Below are 26,635 nucleotides of genomic sequence, written 5' to 3' on the forward strand. Positions count from 1 at the left end.
TCTTGAGATCATGACCTGAGTTGAAATCAGGGGTAGGATGCTCAACCAACTAAGCCACCCAGGCACTCCTATATCTTTTCAAATTAGAATTTTCATTTTCTTCCCACAAATACCCAGAAGTAGAATTGCCACATCACATGGTAGTTTGGCTCACTAAGAAAAAAGGAAGAGGGCTTAAATAAATAAAATCAGAAATGAAAGAGAAGTTACAACTGCTATTGAAAAAACACAAAGGATCATAGGAGACCACTATAAAAAATTATATGTCACATATTGAACAACTAGAGAAATGCATAAATTCCTAGAAATAGACAATCATCTAAGACTGAATCATGAAGGAATATAAAATCTATACTAGACCAATTACTAGTAAGGAGATTCAATTAATAATTAAAACCCACCTAACAAACACAAGTCCAGGCCCAGAAAGCTTCACTGGTGAATTCAACCAAGCATTCAAAGAAGATTTAAAACCTATCCCTCTCAAACTCTTCCAAAAAATTGAAGAGGGGATAAATCTTCCAAACTCATTTTATGAGGTCAGCATTATCCCACACCAAAACCAGAGGAGGACACCATGAAAAAAGAAAATTGCAGGACACTATTCTAGATGAACATAGATGTGAAAATCCTCAACGAAATATTAGCAAACCAAATTCAACAATAAATTAAAGAATCATTCACCATTATCAAGTGAGATTTATTCCAGGGATGCAAGGCTGGTTCAATATCCATGAATCAATCAAATATCACATTAACAAAATGAAGGATAAAAATTATATGATCATCTCAATAGATGTAGAGAAAGCAGTTGGCAAAATTTGGCATCCATTTACGATAAAGACTGTCAATAAAGTGGGTATAGAGTGAATGTACTTCAACATAATAAAGGCCATATATGACGAGCCCACAGCTAACATCATACTCAATAGTGAAAAGCTGAAAGCCTTTCCTATAATACCACTACAAGACAAGGACACCCATTCTCACCATTTTTATTCAACATTGTATTAGAAGTCCTAGCCAGAACAAAGAAATAAAAGGCATCTAAATTGAAAAGTAAGAAGTAAAACTGTCACTATTTGCAGACAACATTATTTTATTTATAACCCTAAAGACTTCACCAAAAATACCTGATAGAACTAAGAAACAAATTCAGTAAAATTGCAGGATACAAAATCAATATAAAAAAATCTGTTGTGTTTTTATATACTAACAATGAAATACCAGGAAAAGAAATTAAGAAAACAATCCCATTAACAATTGCATCAAAAAGAATAGAATACCTAGGAATAAATTTAACCAAGGAGGTGAAAAACCTATGTACTGAAAACTATAAGACATTGATGAAGTAAATTGAAGAAGACAAAAATAAATGGAAAGATAGTTCATGCTCATGGATTAGAAGAGTTAATATTGTCAAAATGGCCACATTACTCTAAGCAAGCTACAGACTCAGTACAATCTCTATCAAAATTCTAATGGCACTTTTCAGAGAAATAGAACAAACAATCCTAAAATTTGTGTAGAACCACGGAAGACCCAACTCGCTAAAGCAATCTTGAGAAAAAAGAACAAAACTGGAGGCATCACGATTTCAAGCTGTATTACAAAGCTATAGTAATAATAGCAAGTAATGACCATGAGCAATAAAAGCAACTCTCATAATGAGGGCTCAGCCTGTAGTTTCGGGCCATGTTGACTCTGAAGAACTTGTGAGGTCAATTCACCCTGACGACTTCACATCCTGTCCCACGGACCAAGGATAGTTTGCAGCCATGCACACCTGGGGCCAGAGCATAAAGCTGAGGCTCACCTGTGGTTAGAGGGATTACAGTTTCCTAGGAAACCTCAACAAGGAAAATAATACCATTTCTGGCTTTTGCCAGTAGGTGGGACTTTACAACAGAAGTCAAGTCTGGTGAGGCAATAGCATCTGTTACAGGGTTCTTTTTTTTTTTTTTTTTTGTATTTTCTTTTTATGTTTTTATTTATTTTTGAGACAGAGAGAGACAGAGCATGAGCAGGGAAGGGACAGAGAGAGAGGGAGACACAGAATCGGAAGCAGGTTCCAGGCTCTGAGCCATCAGCACAGAGCCCGATGCAGGGCTCGAACTCACAGACTGTGAGATCATGACCTGAGCCGAAGTCGGACGCTCAACCGACTGAGCCACCCAGGTGCCCCTGTTACAGGGTTCTTTAACTTCAACACTATTGGCATTTGGGGGCTGGACAATTGGCTGTTCTGTGCTTTGTGCAGTGTCCAGCAGTAGCTCCCACCTCTCCCCTACCCATTGAATTCCAGTAGCAACCTTTGAGTTGTGACAACCAAAGTGTCTCCAAACATTACCAATGTCTCTACAGCCACAGTGTGTGTGTGTGTGTGTGTGTGTGTATTTAAAAATCACCCCTGGTTAAGAAGCACTGCTCTGGGGGTGCCTGGGTGGCTCGGTTGGTTAGGTGTCCGACTTTGGCTTAGGTCATGATCTCACGGTCTGTGAGTTCGAGCCCCGCGTCAAGCCTGTGCTGACAGCTCAGAGCCTGGAGTCTGCTTCAGATTCTGTGTCTCCCTCTCTCTCTGTGCCTCCCCTGCTCACACTGTATCTCTTTCTCAAAAAATAAATAAACATTTTTAAAAAAAAGAAGAAGCACTTCTCTGGTGTTTAAGAGCAGGGGTCCCGTAGTCAGACCACTTAAATTTAAATCCCAGTGTCTGTGGTGACTTAATGAGCACCCAACGAGCTAATAAATGTAAGGGTACCATGGTCACAGAATTTATCCTCCAAACCAGGGCAATTTGAGAAAGAATGAGGGTTCTAATAATAATTTCATAAATGGAGACTGTCTCAGCCAACAAGGATGTGTGGTCAGTCCTTAAGTCTATAAACAGTGTCGAGCACTGGATGACTTGTGTGTTAAGTGCTTTTACTTGTAGGAGCTTCATTTAATCCCCTCAAGACCCAGCAAGATCAGTTCTATTATTATTCCCTTTTTGTATATGGAAAGACTGAGACACTAGAAGCTAACTTGCCCAACATCCCAAGGTGAGTTGTACAGTCTGAATTCTGGTCTTGGCAGGTGAGTTTCCAAGTCTGTGTTCTTAGCCACATGCCCACATGTGCTTGGTTGGGTGCCCAGGGAAACACGGTGCTGCTCAACATCCATTGGTCTCCATGTGAACGACTAGCTCTAGGTCATTCACAGCTGCAATGTGAAGCCCATTTAAAAAGCTCAGTTTTCAGAGGTACTGTGATAAAAAGCAGACACATGAAAGTCAGTGTGGAGCAGGAAATGAGAGTGGCAGTGCCCAATCTGATTCCCAGTTTTGTAGAGCTCAACAGGTGCGCTCATCCCACTGGGAAGTCACCATGTCTGCTTAAGAATGAAACAAAAAATTATTTTTGGTTTTCACAGATGGCTACTGAGCTCTTAAGACATAAATTCTTAGTAAGTCATTTGGATCCAGCTGCTTAATAAATTCAAAAATTAGGTATTTCTTTTGGCCTGAGGGGTGCCATGAAGGCAATGTAAAAGGAGAAAATTTGGGAAGCTTTGCACTCACCATTTTGCCATCGGAAGAACTCTGGAGAGTAATTATGGAGAAAGCCCTCTAGCCCTGACACCCCACCCCGGTTGCCCACTCTGAGGAAACCTATCCTGTCCTCGTGGCACATTAGCCTATGATAATGGGATCCCCCCCACTTCTGCCAACCCCCCTCCTCTCCTTCCCTCTCAACACAGACAACTCCCTTTTCCCTCACACAAAAAGCTAACATACCCTGACCCCAGAGAGTTGCCAAATTCCATATGAGTTCCCTTTATTTCAATCTCTTGCCCTTTTCCAACAGTGTCAGAAAACAAACTCGTTCTGTTTTACAACTTGAATTTACTCAAGGTTCCAGTTGAACATCTTCCACTGACTTGCAATCAAACAGATCCTCAGTTCAGAGGTCACACTGTCAACTGAGACACACATGACACAGCGATAAGCAGACTGCATCTCCTCCCCACACAGCACCTCAGGCTGCTGTGCCAAATCCTTAATAAGTACACAGACAACTACAAGACAGAATGCACAACTGGGAGAGGCCTAGCAGTGTGGCAAAGGGGAGGGGGGGTGGCTGGCCAGGGAAGTGGTCACTGGGTCTAGGGCCACAGGCACATTTTTCATTCTCTAACGGCCTAATTTAACAGAAAACTAGACATGACGGGTGTGGTGGAAACTCGCAGGGTAGGGGCAGGGGTCCTGGCTTTTATTACTAACCAGGGGCCACCTTGGACAAGTCTCTTCTTGCTATGCCTCAGTTTCCTTATCTGTAAGCCCTGGATTGCCCAGTGCTTCTCAAACTGGGGTGCTGAGACATAGTCACAGCCTGTGTATACACCTCGAGGTCTAGGATAGTTTGCCTTTCTGGGGTGTCAAGTTTATTCAAGATTTTTCCTTTTACACGAGAGCATTTTTATATCATCGCTCGTTGCTCAGAATGCAAAATTGACATGCATTTTTATTATAATAACTAATAATTGAAGACTAATAATTTATTATAGTAAATAATAATTGTGTGTGAGAGCAATTACTATATGCCAAGTGTTAATCTCTTTATAAAATCCTTACAATTACTCGATGAGATATTTTATTCTCTTTTTATAGATTAAAAAAAAAAACAACCCTGGGGAACAGAGAAATAAAATAATTCACCCCAATGTCACATGTTACTAAGCAATGCTAAAACAAACGATTCCCCCCCCCCAAAAAAAGGTGTGGCCCCATTGCAAAGTGCTTTGGAGTCCACCCCCGGACCCGAGGGGCTTCTTTGATGAAGTCTGGGCAACACAGGACAAAATGATCTCCACAGTCCAGCTCTGACGCTCTTAAATCAATTTTACCTAAATCGGTGGTTTCAAGGTTTCGGACACAGGATGCCCCTGGAGGATGAAGGAAGCTGGGAAGGTCCTGCAGGGGTTCTGGGGGCTCTCCAAGTGGGGTTTCCAGGACCCTCGGGCGCTCGCCCAACAGTCCGACGGCGTGAGGCCTCCGCAGGGGCCGCCGCCTCTCGCCAGGCCGGGGTGTTTCCAGCGGCGACGCCTGGCACTTCCTCGTTCCCGCGCGCCCCAGGCTCAGCTCACAACGCCCAGCGCCGGCGCTCCTGCGGCGGGAGGGGGCCAGAGGGGAGATGTCGCAACCGCCTCCCTCCCTCTTTCCCCGCCTTGGCGCTCAGTCGCCTCCCAGATGAGCGCGCTAGCAGACGGCTGCGGGCCGCCGGGCACAGGGCATGTCCCCTGAGTGCGCGCAGGCGGCGGGCACTGGGTCCCCGCGCAGCCTGGAGCGGGCCAACCGCACCCGCTTCCCATTCTTCTCCGACGTCAAGGGAGACCACCGGCTGGTGCTGACCGCTGTGGAGACGGTCGTGCTGGCGCTCATCTTCGCGGTGTCGCTGTTGGGCAACGTGTGCGCCTTGGTGCTGGTGGCGCGCCGACGGCGCCGCGGCACCACCGCCTGCCTGGTGCTCAACCTTTTCTGCGCGGACCTGCTCTTCACCAGCGCCATCCCGCCCGTGCTGGCTGTGCGATGGACTGAGGCCTGGCTGCTGGGCCCGGTCGCCTGCCACCTGCTCTTCTACGTGATGAGCTTGAGCGGCAGCGTCACCATCCTCACGCTGGCGGCCGTCAGCCTGGAGCGCATGGTGTGCATCGTTCGCCTGCAGCGGGGCGTGCGGGGCCTGGGGCGGCGGGCGAGGGCCGCGCTGCTGGCGCTCATCTGGGGCTACTCGGCGCTGGCCGCGCTGCCCCTCTGCGTCTTCTTCCAAGTCGTTCCGCAGCGGCTCTCCGGTCGGGACCAGGTGAGCGCCGGGCGGTGCGCGCCCCGCCGGTGTCTGGGGCGGGCCGGCAGGCGGGGGTCCGACGGAAACGGCGACCAGGGACGATGAATAACAGTAACAACAAAACAATCACAGGCCATTTGTTGCGCTTAATAGTTGTGACACTGTGCCCGGCGCTCTGAAGTTTTAGCTCTTAAAATTTCACCGCAGCGACGTAGGTCCCATAAACGCCCTCCAAAACCTTGTAAGTGGAGTCCCCCAAATGCCTGTAAAGTGCACCCTTCATTTCGAGGTCAGTGAAATAACGGAGAGCTTAGCGGCCAGCCAGATGGAATTTCGAGGGTCCGGAATGGCTAATCGCATTGCTGTATGTTGAATTCTGCTTCCTGGCAGGGTGCTACGGTACTCTTGCTATCACATCTACTTTACATATGGGGAAGCTGAGGCACACAGGGGAATGACTTGCTCAGGGTATGTCATCCTTGGTGCGAGTTGGAGTTGAGATCGTGCACGGCAGATTCAGTACAGGCTGGGTAAGTGTCCTGCTTTGCAGAGTCAGGGAGAAAGGGCATTGGAGACCCAGGGACCCCAGACCCAACACTGCCACCAGGGGTGTTGTGACTCCCCCTCCCAGGGCCTCAGCTTTTCCAACTGCAAGACAGAAGGATTACACTAGACCACAAGACCTTGCCCTGGGAGCCTTGGGGGACAGGTGGCTTCAGAGTACCCTGGGCGCCCCAAACGTCCTGCAGGTTCCAGAGGCTGCCAGAGCTTTATTCTGAGTAGTATGCCCAGAGTTGTCATTAGGATCTCAGTGGGGGTCCACAACCTGACAAAGGTTCTGCGGACAGTTCATGACATTGGCTCGAGGGTGACTCCAGGTGCGCAGTCCAGAATCGAGGTCCAGGTCTGTCGGCGTTGCTGCCCCACTGTACTGTTGCAGTTTGATTCAGCTCATGACTCGTGGGCGCGGGCCGGGTGTAGGACAGTGGCCGCCTGTTCTGGCTGTCATCCCAGTGTGTTGGGTTTTCTACACCTCATGGGGAGGGACAGGGAGAGGACATAGGTCTGTGCACCGTAAAGGAAGGGATGAGTCCTGCTCCGGGCTCAGCCTCTCACAGGGTCTGCCCTAAGCTGGTTTCTTCACCCCCTCCCTTTCTCTACAACTCGCTGGGTTTCTGGCCTGAGCAAAACCCTCACAAACCACAGTCCCAAAGAGAGGCCTGCACAGTGACCAGAAGGGAGTGAGAAGGTAGGAAGGCACGGGGATGAGATGTAACCGGGGGGAAGGCTTCTCACTACGGAAGTGGACAGTCCCACCAGGGGATGTCCCGCTGGGTGTATCCTCTGGAGCATGGACACAGAGATGGGCTTCTCTGGGGCTTTCTCCAGACCAGTCTGTCACACACTCCTCTTAGTGGGGTGTGGGGAGAACTCTGCATCCTGTATAAGCACTATCCTTTTTTATTTTTTGTTTTTCACACAGATGAAATCTACAAGTCTCTTTCCTAATAGTTTGTTTTTTGCATGGGATACATTGTGGGCTTTTTATTTGATTGTTTTGTTTTAAGGCCTTGAATGACTAATAGGCAGGAACCATGTCAGGCCCATGGCACTTCATCAAAGAACATGTAAGCCTGTGGCCATACCCCTCAAGTGGGGGCCAGGATAGCTGGGATCGGCTGAGTTGGTGGGGTGCCTTTGGTGTGGTGGGCCAAGGACCCTAACTTAGTGGGCAGCCCTGTCCTCCTCAACCCAGCTATACCTGAGAATCAGGGTGGATCACTTAGATGCTTCTAGAATAAATGGAAGGCCAGGCTCACCCCAGATCCACTGGATCAGCTGGAGGCTAAGGTTCTGCCCTCAATCTTTGGATTTTTTTTTTTTAAGTTATTCTCTCACTGAGTCACAGTGTTTCTGCATTTTCACAGATCTTGAGGGACTTCTCCCCATTTTCTTCTTACAGACAAAATGACACTCAGGAAATTAAAGATCAAATTGAATATATCTTACGGGCATCTCATGTTCCAGACATATGCCTTATGCCCTTGCCTTTTACAATTGCTTCAGGTACACTTATACTTAACTGGCAAATAGCACTAAAAAAGTGAGGTTCTTGGCCCCTCTCAGCCAAAAGCCCAGACTGTAACTGCTTGCCTACATGGACACAGGTGGTTGTTGAGCAAGAAGGCCTTCGCTCAGATGGAGGGATCCTCCTTGTTTGGTCACTGTGTAGTTGTACCTCTGGTGGAAAGTACCTCTGGTCAGAGCCCTCTCCAGCACTTCCGGGATGACCAGAGCTGTGCTGCAAAGTGCTTCCATGGAGACTCGTGTTGTGGTGGCTTTCACTCCGTCTCCTTTGGGGCTGAGCACACAGACCCCTCTTGTATTAATGCAGAAACACCTCCTTGATCATAAGAGAGGGAGAGGGATTGGACAAAACCACTGGGAGAGCACCAGAGAAGACTGGGCGCCGGGTGAGTCGGCCGCAGGAGCCCTCTTCCCTGACATTAGTAGAAGTGGGGTCAGGGAGCTTGGAATGAAAAACCAGCATGGTCCTTTCCAGCTCTCCATCCTCTTTGTCTTTGCCCCACCTGCACCCCCACCACATGCACCTGCCAGTAAGCCAAGGAACAGAAAAACTCCCCTGTCCCTCAAGGGCTGTGACCTGAGCATGTACGAAACAACTCATTTTATAGGTGAGCAAACTGAGGATGAAGGGTTGAAAAAATAAGTTGGAAAGAATAAGAAATGGGGGGGGACAGAGTGTGGCCATTTTAAAAAAGAGAGAAGGATCTAGGCTAGACTGAATGGAGTCTCACATTTAAAATTAGCAAAAGCTTGTTTTCTCAATCCTCTATTCCCAGCTTCCTGTCTAGATTCTGCCTGCCCCTTCCCACTTGGACACTAAATATGGAGGTTTTGGATGGGAGACACTTTCCTACCCAAACCACCGGCCGAGGAAACTAAGTAACCCCAAGCACATACTGGCTGCCTCCTCTCAAGGAGCGCTGGCCAGGGAAACAGTACGTCTCAGAGCTTTCTGCTATTCTGAGCACCCCTCCTCCTCCCCAAAACAGGAACATGAGTACCTTTGTCCATTTGGGCAGCGGGTGCCCACAATCCAGGGTGACCAGGCTCTCTAACCCTTCCCTGAAGGGATGATGAAATAATAGGCATGCTGAAAACGCTAGATAATTCGGTATTAGGAGCGTGCGTGCGATTTGGAGTCCGACGTTCTGAGTCTGAATTCCAATGTCAGCCCTTTAGGAACTGTGTGCCAGAGGCAAGCGGTCCCACGTCTCTATACCTTCCTTTCCCCATTTGCAGAATGGGCGTGATAACAGTCTAACATAGGATTGCCATGGGGACTAATGTTCGGTAAATGGGCCACCACCTGGCACATACACAGTTAAGCACTCAAGAATTGCCAGCTATTATTAGTTTCCTTATCTTTGGTTATAAATATTTCAAACATTCTTCAAATAGTGTAATTCTTCTGATTGCAGTAAGATAATAGGCTGCCGTTTTAAGGGGGTGGGCACATCCTGGCAACACAGACATCTCAGCCAGGTCACCTCAGCCTGGTCCAGTGGGATTCCTGCCTGTGTATGCTGTGGCCCCGGCGGGGCGCCGGCCTCAATGGCAGGTTGGGGGGGGCTGTGCACCCCAGCCAGAATGTGCTGCCCATTCATTGTACAAACATTTACTGAGCACCCGTGCCCCCTGCCCTCATCATGAGTCATGTGACCGAGACACTGTCCTGTTCCAGGAGGTGCAGGTAATGAGAATGCAGACGGTCTCGGATCCTGGCACAGTTTGGTTCTCACAGAAATCCTACAAACAGGTGTTTGTTCATCTTCCGAAGGGGAAAATGCCTAAAGTCCCAGAGCAGGCAAGGGATGGAACCAGAATTTAGCCTGGCTCTGTGTCCCTCCTCTACCTCCCCCCACCCCACTCCTGTGCCATTTCCTGCAAGTTCACATTTCCTTGGGAGCCCTTGGTCCTAACGCTCTGCCCTGCCCCATTTTAACACCAGGCCAATCAGGTCACGGTGTCTCTGCTGAGTGCAAACTAGCTGAGGAGATCAACGCAATTTGCTTGCCTTTGTTAGTAGTAGAGGATCCTTTAAGATATAAGAAAGTTCATCTCGTGCACTGATATATTCTTTCTTTTCTGGCTGGGAAGCGGAGAGACAAGGAGATATCCACTAGGATTCCCAGTTCCTTCAAGTGATCTCGAAGTCTCCCATTTTGTTTGAAGAGGTGGAATAGGGAGAATGATTTACAAAGGGATCCTCGACGGTACTCCAAGAAGCGTCATTACAGAAGGATGATGGGGAACAGCTGGAATCAGGCGGCATCTGCAAATAAGTTAGCCAGTGTGGAGAGGGGTCAGCGTGGAGCGGTGCCTGTAGACAGATACCCCCATCCACCGGGGGTCTTCTTAGAAGAGAATGGGTGATGTCTCAGCTGCGTGTGAAGACAAAAGGCAGTTAGCCAGACAAGGACGTGGGGAACCGGAGGGACATTACAAGCAGAGGAAATAGTCCACAGGTTGGCAAGACATGGTGCCAGAAGGGTTGGTGGAGGCCAGCTGGAGAAGGGCCAGCTGTGGCCCTTTAGAGAGTTTGGACTTCCAAGGTGAGAGATGGACCAGGTCCGGGAAGGGTGGGCCGGTGAGAATGAAATACGTGGGTCCACTGAGTATCTGTGAAGGCAGAAGGTAGGGAGGAGAAGGCAGAAGGCCCGTACTCAGGTTGCTGGCAGCATTGGGAATGGCTTCTCCAGGCCCTGAGTCAGTGACGGCAGGAGGTGGAGCCTTCTGGGGTGGGACATTGGAGCCTTGTCATACCTGTGAGGCATCCTTCAGAGATGTCCTCAGGACACTGGGACCTGTTTTGAAGACAGAACAAGACAGGGCTGGAAAAAGCAGCTGCAACTTGGAAATGAAGCCATGGCAATGGATGAGATTGCCAGGGAGAGGTAGAGGTTGGGATGGGGATACAAGTCACACTTAACCACATAACACCCTTGTACGTGGCCTCCTGACTTTGTCCCTTCCTGTCCTGTCCTGAGCTCCAGCCTCCCCATTCTCCTGACCGAAGCCCCATGCCTCTGGGCACAGTGAACACAACCCCTCCGGGAGGCCACTCTCCCTGGTGACTGTGCTCTCCTGTCATCCGTAGCTCTGGGCATTGCCAGCTCGCTGCCCTGTATTGAAGTTTCTTAGCCCTTCTCTCTCTCCTTAAGCACATCATAGCCTCCTCGAGGGCAGGGGCCTCACCTTGCCCATCCTCACTGTGGCTGCCACTGTGGCTGGAGTCAGTGAGTGATTGAACAAACCAATTAAAGGAGAGTTGTTGACTTGGCCACTCTGCTTCTGTAGCTCAGTCATAAATGGGCCTAGCACTTCTGGTTTTCAAATTTCCTGTTTAAAATCAGGAAACACTTCCAAAATGTGCAGAAAAAGTACAGAGAATATTATAAGACTCATGTCTCCACCGTCCAGAGTTGACTCACTGCCACACTCCCTCTTAAGTCACAGCCTGGGTCAGAATACCTAGAATCAAAATAACGTAAGTCAGATGGATTTTCCCACAAAAACGCAATTATAATACCAAGCCAGCTCACTGACTTTGGGCCTGGCGCCTGCTGTTAAATTTCTTAATGAGAATAAACTCTGCGCGTAAACAATGGTACCATATAAAGCTTTCTAAAGAGCATATAAATGATTCAGTCCACACAGGCCAGCCACACTGTCTCTTCGGTCATGTGTGAGGTGCTGTGCAAAGTTCTTATCTCACTTCCTTATCACACTCTGGGCCTGGGGTGAGTGCTACAAATCAAAAGGTGAAAGAGCATCTTCCTCAGAGTCATGAAATTGGGATGGGTTCATTGTTTTTGTTGAAAAAGTAGCTGGTTAGGTCTGCTAAACTATCATGGTTTCATGTTTGATCATCATTTTTTTAAAAAAATTAACGTTTATCGCCCTTTTTTGGCACATTCTAGAAGATTTAGAAAGAACAAAAATAACTCGAGTCCCACCTGGAAACAGACACTTAATTTTCTGGATTGTATCCTTCCAGTCTTTTTTCTATGCATATGCGTGTGTGTGTGTGTGTGTGTGTGTGTTTGTGTGTGCACGTGCGTAGGTGTATATCTGTTCATTCACACCTACACATTTTCTTCAACAGCACTGGGCAAAGCAGATTGTTTGAGGATCTAGTTTTTTGTCCCTGTTGAAGGGAGAACACCCAGCTCTATCATTACGTATTCTTCTACAAAATCATGTTAAGCCTGGAGAGATTTTGGTAGACATTCTGGAGAAGGCTTTTGGAAAGAGTTGGGGGCCCTTGGGCATTCTTCCCTGCTTGACTTGCCTTAGAGTTTTCTTGGTATGTCTCTGGATTTCTTTTATAACTACTTAGCTCTCATGGGAAGATATTGTATGATTAAAAAGTACTATTAAACTATTGTTTTAGGAGGGTGTTTCTAAGCCTTAGTTTTCTGCTCGGTGTAGTGGGAAAAATAGTAATATGCATTTCAATATGGATGCTACAAACATTCAATGAGGTAATGTATTTAAAGTGTTTCCTGGCTTAGATAAGTGCTCAGTGAATATCAGACTTACTATTTTCTGTTAATAGGAAAAGAAGCGACTATTTGGCTGCATTTTGAATTTGACCACTCAGTTGTGATATACATGATGAAAGTTCTTTGCCTTTACTTAGTGTAGCATTCAATAAATATAGGCTGAATGAATAAATGAATGATGCTATAAGTAATACTACTACATTGGGGCGCCTGGGTGGCGCAATCCGTTAAGCGTCTGACTCTTAATTTCTGCTCAGGTCATGATATCATGGTTCATGAGATCAAGCCCCGTGCTGTCAGCTCAGAGCCCGCTTGGGATTTTCTGTCTCTCCCCCTCTCTCTACTCCCCTGCTCACTCACTCTCTCTCAAAATAAACGAATAAACATTAAAAAAATACTACTACGCCATTGGTTAAGATGCCTTGTCCACCAGAGGTCAATAATGTGCTCTTTGTACACAAAATGTGCTCTTAAAAGTCTGTTCTACATGTTCAGAAGTGTTTAGGGCAACTTGCTTTCTAAAGTTCTGTTCCTACAGTCAAGCATGCATGAGGAGTTTGTTTGGGAGGAGAGACAGACAAACAGACAGACAGGCCGACCATTGACTATCGATGGAGTGGATTATTCCAGCAGCTCCTAGTAACCATGTAAGAAGGTCCCTATATGCTTCAAGGTGTGTAATTACTGTCAAACGTTTGAATTCAGCCCAGCCTACTGACAGCAGCAAAGGCCACAAAGCATGCTTTTCCACCCCTTTCCAGTGGTTTTACATCTTGAATGATGGAGAATTGTATGAGACTGTAGCGTGCTCCCCTGGAGGAGGGACACAGGAGGAAAGAGCTTCCAAGTCTGGGCACCAGTATTGTCTTGGAGTAAGCCCCAGCCTTCTCTGATGCGGCTTGACACATTTTAGACATCGTCATTCCCCTAAATGAACACTCAGCGCCTCAATGTTGTTTCTGGTGCCTTCAGCAGTCCCAGTGTGACTGCACCGGAACCTCTTGCCTGTTTTCATATGCGTGTCGCTTCCAGTCTGTGTGGCCTTTCAGGGCTCAGGTTCTCACCTGTAAAATGAAGAGAAGGCTCAAGGGCTCTTTGCAGCTCAGTTCAGGAGGGGAAAGAGCACTGGGCCTGGAGTCCTGCCTGCAGCTAACTTGAGCTGTTACCTGCATGGGACCCTGACACCCAGCTGAGTCTCCTGGAGAACGGGAGTAATAATTGCGGGTATTCTGAGGGCCTGTAGGGGTGTTTGTGTGGGCAGGGGAAAGGATGCGGGGGTTTCCTGTCAACCTGGTTGTGTAATGGTGACACAACAGTGTAACAGGGTTAGGTACCCTCCTGCTGGGACTGAGCTCAAGCCAAACAAGAAGCCACCACTTAACTGACGTTTTCTTCCTTCTTGTAACCAGGAAATTCTGATTTGCACACTGAGTTGGCCCAGCATCGCTGGAGAAATCTCCTGGGATGTGTCGTTTGTTACTTTGAACTTCTTGATGCCGGGATTGCTCATTGTGATCAGCTACTCCAAGATTTTACAGGTATGTGTGTTTCAAGGGCCACAGCTGAACTGCACCGAAGCCGGGGGTATTTCAGATGGAATCTTAGCCTTTCCAGGGCGAAGTTACCTCAGAGTTCACGCTGGTCCAAGCCTGGCTCGCTGCCCAGGTCTACCCCCTCTGCAACACCAAGGAGTGAGAATGTAATATTTTTTTAAAGTTATATCTTTGTGATTGTTATTATTATTATTATTAATTTTGCTGATCACTAAAGTAATACAAAGTTCATTATAAAAAATTAAACTAAAGGGGCGTCTGAGGGGCTCAGTCAGTTAAGCATCTGACTCTTGATTTTGGCTCAGGTCATGATCTCACGGTTTGTGAGTTTGAGCCCTGCATCAGGGCTCTGCGCTGACAGTGCAGAGCCTGCTTGGAGTTCTCTCTCTCTCCCCTCTCTCTCTGCCCCTCCCCTGCTTGTGCTCTCTCTCAAAATAAATACACTTAAAAAAAATTAAAAGAAATTAAAGACATATAGAAATGTGTGATACAGAAACTAAACATCTACTCCCATTAACAGTTCAAAGTATATTTTTCAGGTTACTTTTTTTATAGATGTGCCTATATGCATATTTTTATGCCATGAGTATAATGAATGTATGTTATATATGTATGATAAACCATATAAAATGGTCGAATATCAACTACTCACCATGGGTCAACCCAATGTTTGTTTGTTTGTTTCAGATTTGAGATAACACTCTTTGCTCTGTAATTTCCTTTATCGGCTTAACACTATACTGGAATATCTTTCCATGTTTGCTCTTATATCTCTGCCTCATTCTTTTTAATGGCTTCATGGTCTTCCATCATACAGATGTGATATAATTCACTTTATGGGCTTTTGGGTTGAGTCCATTGTTACCCCATCATAGATAGCAATACGGTGATAGAGAACATACACTTTTAAAAACTTTTTATTGAAGTATAATATACATCCAGAAAAGCATCCCCAGCATGCGTGCACAGCTGACTCCTAGAAGCAGCTTCCAGAAACAGACCGAGACACAGAATATTCCCAGAAGCCCCTTCCTGGTACCTTCCCATTGCTACCCCACACTCCCAGGGAAGGTGCTTTTCAAAAGTGCGCTGAGCCAGGAAGTAATGTCTACTTTGGAGGTATGTACAGGGATGTAAAAAGGACCCTGCCAGCCTGTGTCCCACCTCCTGAGGTGGCCCATTCACATGTATGGCTCTGGCTCAGGCAAGTAGCATGTACATATATGTTTATGCTCATCTCAGAAGATTTCATGCAAAACCTTGAGTCCTCCTGAAGGTTTACAGTTGTTGAATCTTGGTTTTATTGCATGTTACAGATCATCTGGCAAACAATTTTATCGAAGCGGGGCCCTGTAGGTCCTGCTTGTTATCTGGCTACTTTTTATGGCCTTTTCTTTGTAGCTGAGGATCTAGAACCTTCTTAGCTGCTCAGAACCAGGCCAGCCTCTATCCGGGTCTGTTAATCCTGGGTCCTGTGGGAGATGGATCCCCAATCTATTCCCTAGACTGTTCCCCACCGATTGACTTGTGACCCACTTTAGTGACATCCAGCCTGGGGCTTGTTCAAGGGTATGAGGCAGATTCAGGCCTGGAGCCAAGGTCTGTAAAAGCGCTTGCAGTAGGGGCCTGGCATGTGTAAATGCTATGTAAGTGTTAGCTATTATTACCTTAAAAGAAAAGAAGTGAGGGAATAAGGAAGAGAAATTTAAAATGAATCCTTTAAAAAATGATTTAACAAATACTTGTGTAGTATCTAAAATGTGTCAGGAATGAATTCATTTAATCCTAATAAGAATTACAGATGAAGAAATCAATGCAGAGAGGCTAAGTAACTTGCCCAAGATCACATAGCTCATAAGCAGTGGTATCAGGATTTGAACTCAGGCAGTCTGGCCCCAGCGTCCCAACACTTTAATTCCTCAGACATTTGTTGAGGATCTACTCTCTGCAAAGTGCTGGTGGGGAGTGGAGATTGGTCAAGAGTGAGCAGGTCACGTTTTTCTATTCAGAAGGAGCTCCAACACAGGAAGGGGAAGGGGAGACAGACAACAGGACTGCTGCTCGATGCGGTGAGCCTCTAGTACACAGGACAGAGTGATGCTAGAACTCAGTGTGAAAATGCTTGGCAAACCATTGAACACTGCACGGACTTAAGAAGTGAATAAGGGGGAGAAGAGAGAAGAGGAGAGGGCTAGGAAAGGCAGACATGGAGACATAAAGGGCTCTTCCAGTAACCTGGCTTTTGAGTCTTTGTTGTGTGGCCTTTAGCAAGTTACTCACTTTCTCTGGACCTCTGCTCCCTCATCTGCAAAATGGTGATGATAACTCAGATGGTGTAGGGTTGTTGGGAGACATGTCAGGAATACTACCGGGGACCCACAGAGCCGTGCCTGCCTGTAGCGGGGGGTGAGTAGACTACATCTGTTGTTATTTGTTAGGCATGGCTGTTCCTCTGACCCTACCCTCAGAGCATGCTGGGAAAGGGTACCCCTGAGATTTTTTTGAGAGAATAAACTGCAGAGTCCAGATTTGGAGCATGGCAAGAGCTAGGAGCCGACGCTAGGGCAGGGCGGTCACGCTCCTGAGTTCCTTGCAGGCCACGAGGGCTCCGGTCTGCCCCACTGCACTTCACCTGAGATGACTCAGCTGCCTTCTGAGGGAGGATTGACTTATTCCACGGAAAGGTTTTCCCACCCTCTTCCATCTTTTTCTCAGGCCAGGGCCCACACGGAAACATTCCGGGAGACCCCAAGAGCCCTGATGAGTTGGGGGAGGGGTCCTCATATCCATCAGCCTTTAGATTCCTGTTCATCACTTTCCGGACACTATGATATAAACCCATGGCCAGCCTTCAGTTCCTCCTGTCACAGACCCCAAGACAGCTCCTGGGTGAAAGAGAATATCTATCATGACTCACCGTTATGAAACAGTGCTCTCAGTAGTGACTCGAAGATACCATTTAGACCCCATCACTTCCCTCATGTGTGGAGCAAAACTCAAAGCCCTCACCTTGATGCCCTGTGTGATCTGGCCCCTGCCTGCCCTCTCACACCATCTTCTCACTCTCTCTTGTGTCCACCTTGGCGGCTACTCCTCACACATGCCGACACACAGCTGCCTCAGGGCCTTTGCACCTGTGATTTCCTCTCCCGGATCTCCATTCCCCCAATTTCTGTGTGGGCCACTCCCCCACTCCATTTAGGTCTCTGCTGAGAAGGCTCTTCCCCAGAGTGCCTTCTCATCGTTCTCTAGTCCCTCATTACCCTGATATATTTCTCTTCTGTACACTTACCATGGCTGTCATATTCCATTTATGTGTATTTATTTGTAAAGCATCTGTTTTGCACACTAGAATGCAGTCTCCATGAGGGCCGAGACTTTCTTATGTTTACTGCTGTAGCTCCATGCCTAGCACAGAGCCTGGCTTATTCATTGTGGATACTCAGCAAACATTCACTGAATGAGTAAGACAAACTTTGGAACACAGTGAAACGGCCAACTCTACCTTCTCCTTTCGCACAGTGGGGAAACCACTGAACAAAAAGTCCTAAGACTAGCTTCTAGTCCAAGCTTTATTCCTGTGTGACTTTAACACAGGCAAGTCATTTAACTACTGCGGGCCTCAGTTTTGTCTGGAGGTCGACAGGCCTCAGTGGGTTGTTTAACACAGTAAAATGAGAGTGTAGATATGATAATATTTTGGACAGGCTGCTAGAATTGAATTTGAAAGCTATGTAATGTGATTTTGAAAATCACGTTAATGCAAATATAAGACTTTAAAAAAGGACTTTCCACCCCACGAGCTCATACTCGTTATGATACTCATAACTCAGAGACACTGGATCAGCTTCCCAGCTGAAATTTTTCTGTTATGAGCGTAACTCTGTAAAATGAATTGACCATCAGCGTGAATCAGCTGTTTTCATAGAGACCCAACTAACAAATCATCAGAAACCATAAGACACATAACTGCATCCGCCAACCCTTTCCCACCAGGTCTACCTCTTACCTGTCGGTACTGTCTCTGCCTCAGTTTCCATCTATAGGCGTGAGAAGTGCCTCTTTGAAATCACCCCGATCTTTTATTCCTCTAAAGCAGCATCTCCCCTAAAGCACTCTCTAGGTCTCCATGGGCTGTTAGATATCAAAAAGGGGTCCGTGATCAAATGAGTTTAGGAACCACCAATGAGTCAATGTTAAATAGGTGTCTTTGCAGCAGGACGTCTGGGAGGCCTCAGGCTAATGTTCTTTGAGAGTCTCCAACCCAGGAATAGAGGAGGCAGCACCACTAAATCTGACCACAGACCCCCTTCTCCCCACAGAGCATCTCTTTGCACTGATGCTCTATGGGTCTCCTTCGGGAAACACTGCTCTAAAGTCCCTGCCGGGGTTGCTGGCTCTGCCCTGGGCAAGGACTGGAGAGCAGGCTTCACCTGGGCGCTTCCCTTCCAAAGCTGCCTCACGTGCTCAGGGCAGTGGCCTTATCCACGGTTCTGCCTTCCCTGCTTCCTCTTTCCTCATGACTCAAGCGTGCTATACATCTCCAGTGGATTTTTCCAATCAATAGTTTCCCAGGGTAATAGTCCCCCAGTCACTCCCAAGTGATTTCAATCAGGCTGGCAATGCTAGCTTCTGGGGCTTGGTTTACATTGTCACCCAGCAACCACTGCCATGGCAAGAGGAGATGCTTCTACCCTTTCTTGTTCCCCTCCTCGTTCTCCAGGTACACACTAGGATGGGAGAGCGGGGCGGGGTGGGGCAGGGCTCCCTTCTTTCCGGCTGTATATCCAGCACCTATGAGAGTACTCGGCACAACATGGCAGGGGCTCAATAAATATTTGCCGCATGAGAGAATGAGGGTACTGCTTGAAGTTGGAAAACTTTCATGCATCTCAGGGCTCAACTGAGAAATGAACTCTGTTTTAGCTAAGCACCAAGGTGTTAGGTAATGAACATTCAGCCCCTTCTCCATGCCTGGCCCTCATTCCCCAGGTTTGGGGCCTGCTTGCAGTGATGGAGAAGGAGGTGGGCCCTCTAGAAAGATGGAGTCTGTTGTCTGAAGATTCAATCTGTGTGTTGCTGATTGACCAAGCAGCACCCCAAGGAGAGCCAACCCCCAGGTCCCGAGCATGTCAGTGAGGAACCACCTCCCCCTGCACCCACCTGTCAGCACCGTGGTGTGGTGGCCTGGAGTGGCAGAGGTGTGAGATAGAGAGAAGGTTCCCTCAGGACCATCTCAAAAGGACTGTTTAAAAAGTGACTCTTTATGAAGAACTGTGGGGCAATTCCAAATCTGCTGTCCTGTATAAGTGGTTCCCATACTTCAGTCAGCAAAGATCACTCAGAGTTTGTGAGAAGTACAGCTTTCTGGGCCCACTCAGACCCACAAAAGTGAGTATCTGACGGTGGTCCCAAGTGCTCGCCTGGTGACTCTGACACAGGTGGCCATGGACCACATCCCTGGGAGCACTGTGCTCCCCCGTAGCCCCATGATGAAGAGCTCAGATGCCTCCCCAGAGGGGCACTTCTCCTCCACCTTGACCATGAGGCCTTGAGCGTGTTCCTTCACCTCTCAGAGCCTTCATCTTGCATACCCAAAGTCGGGTAATGACAGGACCTGCCCCCTAGGCTTGTTTTAAGGATTAAAGTTAATCCTCAAGTTAGCTGAGCATTTCATTTCCCCTAAAACACATGAAGCATTCTGTGCAATGACAGAGACATTTTAAAGCCTGGATAAAAGTCACCCAGTCTTGTCATCTAACGTGGGGTGGGAAGCAGCAAGGAGCCACATTGGATTATAATGAGCCCGTTTTCCTTCTCACGCCCTGAAAGTCATGGGAACCATGGGCAGAGGAAACGGTGGCATCAGTCAGTGCTAAAAACAGACCCGACCACTTATTCACTCGACCCATGAGTCAGTCCATTTCTCTGTCTGTTTGTTCATAGTCACTGTCAGGCACTTGCTAGAGCCCCAGGCCACAGAAGCCACAGGGCTGCCCGTGGAGCCTGCAGTCTGGTGGCTGAGGTAACAATGACGCTTCAGCACCTACCACATGGTCCACGTGGCAAGGGCCACGTGAATGCTGGAGACAAAGTACTGCAGGATGCCTTGTGGGAGATGAACTAGGAAGGCTTCTCAGAGTTTCTGGCATCAGAGCATGGAGTTATAGGCCAGGCAGAAGGATTTCCATTGGTGGGGATTAGCAGAGGGTAGGAAGAAACTCGTTTAAGATGAAGAGCATGGCACGGAGTGGAGCGTCTGGGTGGCTCAGTCGGTTAAGTGTCCGACTTCGTCTCCGGTCATGATCTTGCAGTTTGTGAGTTCGAGACCCGCGTCGGGCTCTGCTGACAGCTCAGAGCCTGGAGCCTGCTTCCGATTCTGTGTCTCCCTCTCTCTCTTCCCCTCCCCTGTTCATGCTCTGTCTCTCAATAATAAATAAACGTTAAAAAAAAAAAAAAAAAAAAAAGAGCATGGGCCGGAGTCAGGCTGCCCAGTTTGAAGCCCAGCTTTGCAACTGCTTAGCTGGGTACTGGTGGGAAAGTTCCTCAGCCGCTCTGAGCCTCAGTTTTCTCATCTATAAAATGGGGATCATCAAAGTACCTATGTCCCAGAATTGTTGGGAGAATGTAAAGAGATAAGCCAAGTGATATGTACAGAGCCTGGCACAAAGTCAGTGCTCAATAAATATGAATTTACATCAACATCATTCGAAAATATGTGTAAGACACGGTATGAGGGACTCCATCCTTCTTGGCAGGGCAATGTGGACAGCGTACACGATGAGGCCGCTAATGGAGTCATCCCTTATGTGTCCCCCCTGTAAGGTGACCGTCCTCTTCGGTTGGTCATGGCCTCAGGTCTCCATGTAGCTGGTGGTGCCAACAGACCCTACTGATCAGGGACTCATTCCCAAATGGCGTGCACGCCAGGCATCGTGGGCCCTTCCCAGAGCAGCTTCGCTTTCAGGCTGGCTCCCGGCAGCAGGTGGCCTGGCAGATGAGCAGCCTCCAGTCTCGGCCGCCTTCCATGGCCCCACCTCAGCGGCCTGCGGCAAGACTAGAATCCATTTCAGTTGCTCTTGTGGAAGGAGAGGAACCAGATGTGGGGGTTCAGTGCTCCCTGTCTGCCCAGACTGGCCACACCCTCACGCCATCTCCCACTGCCCTCTCTGCCACCCAACAACCTGGAGGGGAGGAGAAAGGGACAAGTGTGTGTGGACTGCCACTTAAACCAGGGCCCTCGCGCCCCCCCCCCCAAAAAGGCTAATAAGTAAAATATCTATCCATAGGGGCCTAGATAAATCCTGGTGCAGCCACAGTGTGGAACCTATGCGGCCACTTGCCAGATAACAAGGATGAGGTGCCTTCTGTCTGGGCTTATATGGAATGAGCACCAAGGCCTGCTGCTGAGCAGAAAGGAAGAAGGGTTAAGAGTGGGCTGCATGGCGTGGTCCCATTTGTGGGAAAAGCAACAGTGCAGACGTCTGTGTTCCCATTGCTAGGCATGTGTGTGATGGGAGAGCGTTCCCAGAAGGACAGACAGGACACTGGTCACGGGTTCCTTCCAGGGAATGACCATGGATGGTGCAGGAAGCTAGAAGCCTTGCTTATATTTTTAATTTGCTCTCCTTCAGCATCATATTGCTTGAGTTTATACCTTGAACACCACCTGCTTTTCAATTTTTTTTATTATTTAAAAAAATTTTTTTACTGTTTCAATTCTGTGTCTCCCTCTCTCTCTGCCCCTCCCCTGTTCATGCTCTGTCTCTCTCTGTCTCAAAAATAAATAAACGTTAAAAAAAATTAAAAAAAAAAAGGGGGGCGCCTGGGTGGCTTGGTCAGTTAAGCGTCCGACTTCGGCTCAGGTCATGATCTCACGGTTTGTGAGTTCGAGCCCTGCGTCGGGCTCTGTGCTGATGGCTCAGAAGCCTGGAGCCTGCTTCAGATTCTGTGTTTCCCTCTCTCTCTGCCCCTCCCCTGTTCATGCTCTGTCTCTCTCTATCTCAAAAATAAATAAACGTTAAAAAAAATTTTTTTTTAATAAAAAATAAAAAAATTTTTTTTAGTTTATTTATTTTGAGAGAGTGAGAATGAGTGGGGGAGGGCCTGGGGAGGGGGGGGAGAGACAGAATCCCAAGCAGGCTCTGCACTGTCAGCACAGAGCCCCACGCGGGGCTCAATCTCACAAACCGCGAGATCATGACCTGAGTCGAAATCAAGAGTCAGACGCTCAACTGACTGAGCCACCCAGGTGCCCCGAACACATACTGCTTTTATACAGTTACTTACCACTTTCAAAAAAAGCAATAATAGGGGAAATGTGTGTCTTGGCCTGTTTGGGCTGCCATAAAAAATACCACAGATTGGGTGGCTTAAAAACAACAGGAGTTTATTTGTCACACTTGTGGAGGCTGGAGTTGAAGGCTAGGGTGCCAGCCCAGTCAGGTCTGATGAGAGCCCTCTTCTGGCTGCAGACTGCCAGCTTCTTGCTGTCTTCACACGGTGGAAGGACTGAAGGAGCTGTCTTGGGACGTATCTCTTAAGGGCCCTATTCATGAAGGCTTTGTCCCCATAACCCGATGACCTCCCAAAGGCCCTGCCTCCTAATACCGTAACCTTGGGGGTTAGTTCCACCATATGAACTTGGATGCATTCAGACCACAGCAATGTGCTTCCATTCACATATTTCTCTTCTAGACCATTCAGTTCAGCCTTTCCACTCCTCTGCATCAACTCTATTTACAATACGGATGGGGGCCGTATATCCAGGGGGCCAGCCAGGGGCCCTATTCCCCAGAGCATCCTAAGTATGGGCAGTTGCGAGGCCACCGAGACCGGCCCTCTCCACACAAAGTTCCAAAGTTGCCCCAGGGCAGCAGGGACGGCAGATTCCAACTCCCAGATGCTCTGTTCCTCCTCAGCCCAAACCCCCTACATCCTGCAGTAAATTGTGGCTCTGGCTTTGTTTTGTGTTCCTGCAGATCACAAAGGCATCAAGGAAAAGGCTCACGGTGAACCTGGCTTCCTCGGAGAGCCACCATATCCGCGTGTCCCAGCAGGACTTCCGGCTCTTCCGTACCCTCTTCCTGCTCATGATCTCCTTCTTCATTATGTGGAGCCCCATCATCATCACCATCCTCCTCATCTTGATCCAGAATTTCAAGCAGGACCTGGTCATCTGGCCATCCCTCTTCTTCTGGGTGGTGGCCTTCACGTTTGCCAACTCAGCCCTGAACCCCATTCTCTATAACATGTCACTGTTTAGGAATGAATGGAGGAAAATTTTCCACTGCTTCTTCTACCCAGAAAAGGGAGCCATGTTTACAGATACATCTGTCAGAAGAAATGATCTGTCCGTTATTTCCAACTAATTAAATTTTTCTCTATAGGCAGAGTTTATCACCCTCTGGAAAGCTAGGATACGCTTTCAAAGGGAGTTTATTTCCAGGACCATCACATCACTGTAGCCTGCTTTAAGAAAATGTAACCTATGCAAATACACATTTATAGCACCAGTAAATTAAGGGGTGATCATTCAGTATGACAATTTTACCCTTCATAAAAGGATTTGTTATGGGCTCCCTTTAAATATGAACTTTTTCCAGTGTGTTTGTAATATGATTGAGTTTAATAAATTTTTATTTATAGCTGTTCAGCAATCACATCTCTTACATATAAAGCCACACCATGCTGGTTTCTGGAGTGAGTCTTGAAAGTGATCTGATACTCAGGTTTCTCCCTGAAGGTTCACTACCACTGTAGGTCCCCACCCTGGACTTGCGAGGCCTCAAGACTATTCAATAATGTCAACAAAACTTGAGGAATTTCCAAAGAAATTCAAAAAAATTAAAGTGACTTTAGTTTTTCACTTATAAGAAATGCCATGTACCTCTTTAGGGGAAGCCATGTTATGGAATCAGAGAAGAGATAGAATGACTCAAAACATTGAGAGTGAGAGCGTAAGTGATTCCCTCCATGGATCCACCTGTCAGGTGCCTCTTAAGCCCATGGTGTGGCCAGTGTTCTCGGTGCTGGGAACACAGCGGTGAACCAGACAGCCATGGCTCATGCCCTTATGGGGCTTACTTACCTTCTATTTTGGGGGAGAAGCACTAAACAGAAATCAGTAAATAATATAGCATTATAGAGTGGATTCACATCATGAAGAAAATAGGACAGTGATGGGGCACCTGGGTGGCTTAGTCGGTTAAGCGTCCAACATCAGCTCAGGTCATGATCTTACGGTTCATGAGTTTGAGTCCTGTGTCAGGCTCTGTTTTGACAGCTCAGAACCTGAACCTGCTTCACATTCTGTGTCTCCCTCTCTCTCTGCCCCTTCCCTGCTCATGCTCATGCTCTGTCTCTGTCTCTCTCTCTCTCTCAAAAATAAATAAACACGAAAAAAATTTTTAAATAGGACACTGATGGCAATTTGGATGGGATGGGGGGAGGGGTCTAGGAAGACCTTTCTGGGGTTGATATTTGGGCCAAAAGATAAACCACCAGGAAGAGCCAACCATCAGAATCCAGGGGAATAGGGCTTTGCAGACATTGTCAACACTGGTCCTGGTGCAAAGGGGCTGGTATACTTGTGGAACAGAAAGAAGACTGGTGTAGGCAAAGCAAACTATTGACTGATCTTCTTCTGTGTTACACACTGTTGTTGATGCCAGGACAGAAGGGTGCCCTGCTGGAGCCCATTGATTGAAACCAGAGAAGGGACAAGGCTGAACTATGTTGGGCCTGGGAGGCCACATAGGGAGTTTATTCTGTGTTCAATGGGCAACCACTGGAGGTTTGCAGTTGGAGACTGATATGACCTAATATCTATTTTTAAATATTACTCTGGCTGATGTGCAAAGGATGGACTTTGAAGAGCAAGAATAAAAATGTGACAAATTAGGTGGCTGCTGAGGTAGAAAAAAAAATGGGAAGTCAGAGGTGGGTGGCCTTAGTAGGGGGTTGTGAGATAAGATCTTGGGACTACTTTGGGAAGGCAGAGTAAGCCCGATTTACTGACAGACAGGATGTAGAACATGAGGGAAAGAGAGGATTCGAAGGTGACTCTTGGATGAACAATGATTGGATGATCCAGCAGGCCAGAAAAATGGGGAAAGACTAGGAGAAGAATGGGGGATGAGAGAGCCAGGAGTTTCATTTGGGGATAAATTTGAGATCCCAATGAGATCCAATGGAAAGTAGGCAGTTGGAGGCAGGGATGGGGAACTTGGGCCCAAAGATACAACATTAGGAGTCATCACATTGTGTTTACAGGTCTCCATTTTTATGAATTATCTCTGCGACAAAGAGGCGGTGGAGGGGGGAGGGGAGAAACAAGAGCCAAAGAGATCCCAGGGATATGCCATCACTTACAGTCTGGGCAATGGCAGGACCGCACAAGAGCTCAGGTACTGGCACACAGTAGGTGTTCAACAAATCTTTGTTGCAGAGTAAATCAGTGCCTCTGGTTGCCATTGCTTACAAAGTTTATTGAGTAGCTTGCTTCCGAACGAAGATTTATGGTGATCACAAGCTTGAGAACAAGAGGACAGGGATCTTTTGTTCATCTTTGGTTGACAGATTTGGTAAATTAAAGCTGTCTTTTGATGTGATGTGTGGCTACGTTATGGATGTCTGGAATCATCAGACTGAAGATGAAGAGCCCGGTTCTGACACCTGTTGTTCCGTGTGAACGACAGGCAGGGACTACCCCTACGGGGTTACCTGTCATCTGCCTCTTTGATGGGAGAACACACAGTGAAGTGGTGGACCCGGAAGCCCCTTTTGGCTCTGTGATATGCCAGCCCCCAAGCAGAGATCTCTACACATATGTGCCCTTCCCCACCTCCAGACCCAGTTCATGAACATCAGTCTGGCATCATCTCCGGGGCTTGCACAGTTCCTGAGTGGTCTAACTGAACCCTCACTGCACCCTATCAAGCAAATACTATTTCCCCATATTTCACAAGAGAAGAGTGAGGCTCAGAAAAGTCACATAACCAGCTCCAAATCACACAGCTAATACATATCTAAGCTGGATTTTGACTTAAAACCAAGACTCTGGTACCAAAGCCTTGATGCCTTTTCCAAATAAGAAACTGAAGTTCCTGGGAGCTCCTGGGAAATGAAGGCAAATGGCTCTGAATGAGGTTAGGCATTGTGTTCACAAGTGCTACTAACAGTGTGGGACACTGGTGTTCCATTCCAGCCCCACTACTTCTATCCCAGCTAGCCCCTTCCCGGCACTCCAGTAGGGGGCGCCATGATCTTCCCACAGATCTCTTTTCCAGGGCCCCCTCTCCTAACTCCCCCAGGGAAGCCCACAGCAACCTGTCCCTCAATATTTTGGCCATGCCTGAAATAAGAACTAAATTAAGCAGCACCTGGGTGACTCAGTCGTTTAAGCATCTGACTTCGCTTCAGGTGACGATCTCGCAGTTTGTGGGTATGAGCCCTGCATCAGGCTCTGTGCTGACAGCTCTGAGCCTGGAGCCTGCTTTGGATTCTGTGTCTCCTCCTCTCTCTGCCCCTTCCCTGCTCGTGCTCTTTCTCTCTCTCAATAATAAATAAACATTAAAAAAAAATAAAAAGAAGTAAATTAAGTGCTAGAAATAATGAAGGGTTGGTGGTGAGCCCACCATCTTACCTACCTCATGAACCTTGGGTA

The 26,635-nt window shown here is 47.6% G+C and overlaps 1 protein-coding gene across 1 annotated transcript; it reads left to right on the plus strand.

Moving 5' to 3' along the window:
* Positions 1 to 5,217: 5,217 nt before the first annotated feature.
* On the plus strand, positions 5,218 to 23,625 carry FFAR4 (free fatty acid receptor 4). Its single transcript, XM_047072649.1, has 3 exons — positions 5,218 to 5,840; positions 13,825 to 13,953; positions 22,950 to 23,625. The coding sequence occupies exons 1-3, from the start codon at positions 5,274 to 5,276 to the stop codon at positions 23,337 to 23,339; spliced, it is 1,086 nt and encodes a 361-aa protein (XP_046928605.1). The 5' UTR covers positions 5,218 to 5,273; the 3' UTR covers positions 23,340 to 23,625.
* Positions 23,626 to 26,635: the final 3,010 nt, after the last annotated feature.

This window comes from Lynx rufus, unplaced genomic scaffold (genome assembly GCF_022079265.1).
Source record: "Lynx rufus isolate CCGP_SWC_20201006 ecotype Redwood Valley unplaced genomic scaffold, mLynRuf1.p SCAF_11, whole genome shotgun sequence".
NCBI classification, from domain to species: domain Eukaryota; kingdom Metazoa; phylum Chordata; class Mammalia; order Carnivora; family Felidae; genus Lynx; species Lynx rufus.